This window comes from Glycine max, chromosome 4 (genome assembly GCF_000004515.6).
Source record: "Glycine max cultivar Williams 82 chromosome 4, Glycine_max_v4.0, whole genome shotgun sequence".
Classification (NCBI taxonomy): domain Eukaryota; kingdom Viridiplantae; phylum Streptophyta; class Magnoliopsida; order Fabales; family Fabaceae; genus Glycine; species Glycine max.
In genome coordinates, this window is record NC_016091.4 from 8,852,307 (window position 1) to 8,858,072 (window position 5,766).

At 28.3% G+C, this 5,766-nt stretch overlaps 1 protein-coding gene across 1 annotated transcript; it reads right to left on the reverse strand.

Moving 5' to 3' along the window:
* Positions 1-820: 820 nt before the first annotated feature.
* LOC100804881 (putative clathrin assembly protein At4g40080) lies at positions 821-2,282 on the reverse strand. The gene has a single exon (XM_003522729.5). It carries the CDS (start codon positions 2,230-2,232, stop codon positions 1,132-1,134), a length of 1,101 nt encoding a protein of 366 aa, XP_003522777.4. The 5' UTR covers positions 2,233-2,282; the 3' UTR covers positions 821-1,131.
* Between the last annotated feature and the right edge of the window lie 3,484 nt (positions 2,283-5,766).

Consider the following 5,766-nt stretch of genomic DNA (forward strand, 5'->3'; position numbering starts at 1 on the left):
TTAAATTTTGAAAATCATGTTGAATACTACCTCCATCTCATAATAATTGTGGTATAAAAAAATATTTTAAAATAATTGTCATTTTAATAGTTCAGTATAATATTTATTATTTTCCTTCATTTCATAATAATTGTCATATAAAAAAAGATTATTTTAAAATAATTATCATTTATATACTTGAATGAAATCTTTATTATTTTTTTACTCCTATCTCTTATAATAATGACATGAACTGCAAAAATTAAAATAAATTAATAACTATACAAATAAATTTATAAAATTATTATTATCTTTCATTCATTTTATTAATATTTTTTAAGTTTAAAATAATTTAAGACAAAAGTTACAATGAGATATGGGGAGTAATTAAGACTTTTTTTCTTTGACAAAAACTACTACTATAAATTTGAAATGTCAAATAAATGAGTTTTCAAGTTATTTATCAAATCCAGTAAAAAAAAGTTATTTATCAAATATATCTATATAATAAAATATAAATCATAAAATGTGTTTTGACAATCATGTCAATTGTCAACTAAACATAAGTCATCAAATGCATTTATTAAAAAAAAAAAATTATAACTTTTTCTTTCGCTTTTACCCTTAAACCTTAACGTTTTACTCTACTCTTTTTACTTTATCTATTTCTGAATTGTTTTTATACCATTATCCCTATTATCGTCTCTTTTCGAGATTCTTCTTTTTGTCTTAATTATTGTTTTCTTTTTAATACTATTTTTTTAAGATTAATGAAATAAACTCGTATCCACGCCTAATACATCCAGAAGGACCAGAACAGAGGAACATAAAAGTCCAAAAATCAATCAAAAGTCCACTAATTCTCTCCTTTATTTTTTTTTTCTACAGAAATCTCTTGTTATTTTAATATACTACATTATATGATCTGTTTTACACTTTAATCATGCACACCAAGGCAGACATCGAGCCCCACAATCAAAGAAAAATAATAATAAAAAAGTACTGAAAGGCACAGATTGCGGATTCCCTCAAAATAAACGGGAAAAAAAAATCAAAAAATTCAAAAGCAACAAAAAAAAAAAAGAAAAAAGAAAAAGAATGTGTATGTTGATTTTTCACAAATTGTCCCGGAAAATGACCGTTGGCCATATGTCACCTTACCGTTGCAAAACTTAACCGTGGGACCGGACTGAGTTGCCCCGGGTCAAGAAACGGGTTGGTGGACCGAGTAAACTCGGCGGCGTTCCCTGCCACCACCACCACCGCGAGCCACTTCCTTTCAATCTCCTTCTTCCTCGCCACACCCTTCTCCTTGGTCTTCTTAACCGAATCCCAGAACTCATTGTTCTTTCCCCTATTCACAAACAAAAGCACCAACTTTTCACGAGTCTCCTCCAATCTCCCCAAATACCCCACCAACTCGTTCAACTCACCCACGTCCTCCATTATTCTTCCCCCAAGCTCCTCAACACGCATCAAAATCTCACCTTGCACGCTCCTATAATTCTCCCCCACCAATCTCACAACCTCGTACACCAACTCGTTCCTCTGAAGGTGCAACGAATCTGGAACGTGGCTTGTTTGTTCGACGAAACCCACGAGAGCCTCCAACTTATACAACAAATCCGCATTCGACGCCTTCGAAACCAAAGTCTTTTTCTTTTCTTGGGACTCGCAAGAGTGGTTCAAGTAATAACCTAAGATCCTTGAAACGGTTAAGCTCTGTTCCAACACTCCCGCGTACCAGCGAACCCACGAACTGAGTTCGAGCGATTCCAAGTCCGAGCCGTCTCGGAAGGTGGAGAGGTTCAAGAAATTGTGGCCACCGTAGGAAGGGTAACAGGAGAGTTGGTCTTTCAAAATGAAGGGTCCCTTTACGACGACGTTGTGGAGTGTGTAGAGGCATTTGAGTGCCACGGTGGCGCTGCGCGTGCTGTGGAGGCGGTCCATTAGCGCGTCGATGCAAGCGCGAGGGTGGCGCTTCTGGTGGGACCCGACCACGAGGACGGCGGAGATTGTTTCCTCGGAGGGCGGCGCGGCGAGGGCGTGCGTGGTGGCGCGGAGCACGTGCACGCGGACGGAGGACACGTGTCGCTTCGTGGATAGCGCTGCAGCGATTACTGAGGCTTTGTCTTTGAGGCTTTGAGCCAAATTTCTTAATCGATTTTGCTGGGCCATTGCGGAAGAAGAAGAATTTGGTACCTTATATAAAGGGTTGTGTTTTTGAGTCAGAAACCCAATCTTCACTCGCATTGCATTCTCACACGCATACGGTGCCTAAATTATATTTTATTTATTTAGTTATTGTTTAATTATCCTTTAAGTCACTATGATTATAGGTAAATTTTTTATTTCTTAAAATTTATATTTTAATTTTTTTAAAAAAAATTATCGCAAAAATTTTTTAATTAATAAAATTAAATTTTTTTAATAATAAATATTTTTTTTAAAATAAAATATAAATTTCAGCAACTACAAAATTTATCTATTAAACTTCGGAGAGGGACAAATTTAAAAATCATATATATTAAATGAATAATTTAATCTTTATTTATTTATTCGTGGAAAAAGAAACCACGTCGTTTTTAAGACTTTATGATAAATAATTAGATATCAGATGAAGGATATGGAATTCAGACCTTATTATTTCATTATTATATGCTTCCCCGCGTTTTCCTTCTCTTTGTTAACGCGGGCAAGGAAACTAATTTCTTTTTCTCTCAACTACATTGAAAAGACTATTAGTTAGTATTTGTTTATTATGTGCATAAAAGAGACTTTTTTTTAAAATTATTTAATTTGACCATTTACAAAAATTAGTCTCATTCGCTGGCTGATAGATATTTTATTCTTTATTTTTATTGACTTTTATTAATTCAATTGTTATCTTACTCTTTCTTTTTTAAACTAGTTCTTTCACCCATCCGATGCATGAAATCTTTTATATTGAAGGTCAAATAATATAGTTAGAACTTATATTTAATAGACATAATATTATGATAAAAGAAATAAAAAAAAAGAATAAATGTATTTTGAGAAGAATCTATAGGTAATAAATAAACTGTAAAAATGTTCAATAAATATTAAGGAAAGATATATGTGCATTAAATGGAGTGGAAAATATTATACTTGTAGACAATAATGAATTCCATCAATAATTACTAAATTAAAATACAAAATATATCACTTTTAAGTTTGTACAAAAAAGAAACAAAGGCAATTAATATAAAGGGTGTGTAAAAGTTGTTAACTTTATCGGAAATAAAACTTATGAACAAATTATACAGTTGATTAAACATGTTATAAAACAAAAAATAAACTCTAAACTAGTCATTAAATATTACATTACAACATATTTGAATTAAATTTTTAAATAAAATTATTGGCATTATAATATTAAAAATATGACGGCAATCAAGTCAGACATGTTTTGGAAAAATATTAAATACATACTTTAAAGTCTTTACAATAATTGAAATTCATTTGTATTGAACAATTTAATGCTAAAAATAAAATACTTGTTTTACAACGGTAAAAATATAATACTTTAACTATAAAAATGAAAACTTTTCAATGACTCGTTAAAAATAAATTATAGATTATTAAAAATATTATAATTTGAAAAACCACATTAATAATTGTTTAAATGAAATACATTTAATTACAATAATAATTATTTTCAATGACCCATTAAAATAATATTTATATTAGGAAAGACAGTTCAAAAGCAACATTTTATCTTATTTTAAGTATTAAAATCATTCATGTTCAATTTTCTTTTTTACAGCAGTTGAATATCCTTCTCAAAAATCATAAATATGATAAACGAACGCATATTATTTAAAAATATTTTTAAAAACATTATTTATTTTGACTTTATTTAAATTAAAAATTAAAAACTAAATATTTCTTTCATTTTATTTTTTGTTTATGATGTCTTTGTTAAAAATAGTAACAAATTAATAAATAAATGCATAATAACAAAAACATAAATGCATGAATTCAAACAACAAATATTGAAATTGAAAACCATTCATGTTCAATATCCTTCTTTTTTACAGTTGTTCAATATCCTTCTTAAAGATCATAAAATATTATAAATGATTTCATTATTTAAACATATTTTTAAAAACATTATTTTATTTTGAATTTATTTAAATTCAAAACTAAAAATTAATTTTATTTGTTTACTTTAGTTTTTGAGGTCTTTGTTTGAAAAAAGGCATAAATTAATAAATAAATGCATTATAGCAAAAACATAAATACATGAATTCAACCAACAAATATTAAAACCATTCATGACCAACCTCTTTTTTACAGCTGTTCAATATCCTTCTTAAAAATCATAAAATTGATAAATGAATGTATTATTTAAAATTTATTTATTTTGACTTTATTTAAATTCAAAATTAAATACTAAATATTTCTTTCATTTTATTTTTGTTTATGAGGTCTTTGTTTAAAAAAATCATAAATTAATAAATAAATTCATAATAACCAAAACATAAATGTATGAATTCAAACAAAAAATATTAAAACCATTAATGTTCAGTATCTTTCTCCCAATACTTAATAATGAACAAAAATAATACAATTCCTGTAATATATATATTATTCAATAAAGTATGCTTAAAAATGAAAAATTAAAATACTCAATAATCAATCCTTAAAACCTGATTATAAAATTAGAAAGAAATATTTTATAAAATGCTTATGTAACAATATATTTTATTAAATAAACAAGAAACAAAAGAATTAAAAAAATTATTTAAATGGGCCTTTTGTAACGATCTTTTCTCACTACATGTTTCCAAAACAACTCTAAACAATTCAAAGAGTTTATTTTTAGATATAGCTCCCAAACTATTTTGTTTATGAATTGAGGTTCATGTGATAGCATTCGCATTAACTTTGTCTTAACTTTGCATACACACATATAGCAGTAATATAACATATACAAAAAATACCTCGAGCATATATTATAAAACATAAAGAGAAAATATTTGAGCTATATAACACTGCAACCAACAAATATTAAAGTATTTTCAAAAAGTGATGTGTGAATACAACGATGTATTCATCAACAAAAGAATACATAGAAAAATGAGGGATACATCTCGCACACCCTATGCTGATCATCCTTTCAAGTTAACGATGGGGTGGTTGATCACCTAGCAAATGTAGCTCATGGTTATGGTGTACATTGGGTTACATATGTTGCATACCCCTCTCGTGGGTACTTGTTTGTTTCTTATTTTGGATGCTATTCAGTTATTGCTCTCAGCACGTAGCATTTGCGCTAAATGTTCATGCACCACATTAAATTGCTATCAGCATCCCATTACATTTCGGAAAATCAAGTGTGGAATTTATGGAGGTACTGATAGTAATGTATGTAAGTGCAGCAAGCAGCAGTCTAACATCTGTTTGTAGTTTTTTCTTAGGTTTTGTCCTTCATAAAAAATACTGAGTGTTGCTAGGTGCACCCAGCATTATTGTTGGTGCACCCAGCATTCTTAAAAAATGATAAAATTGTTCTTGCTTGATTTTCCTCCTACGGATCAACTTGATTCGTAAGTTGATCCGTAAGAGGAAAAATAATTATAATATACTTTAAAGATACAACATATTTATTTATAATATAATTAAATCTATTTTTTTAGAATAAATTTGTTTAGAAGATGATATTAAAATACTTACTCAGTCCTATTATAATTATTGTTTAAGGTTATTTTATACATATTAATAAAAATCAATAAATACATAAAAGATAATATTATAAAGAAT

Coding starts and splice junctions, on each gene's coding strand:
- LOC100804881 (XM_003522729.5), bottom strand. CDS start 2,232: ATGCGAGTGAAGATTGGGTTTCTGACTCAAAAACACAACCCTTTATAT.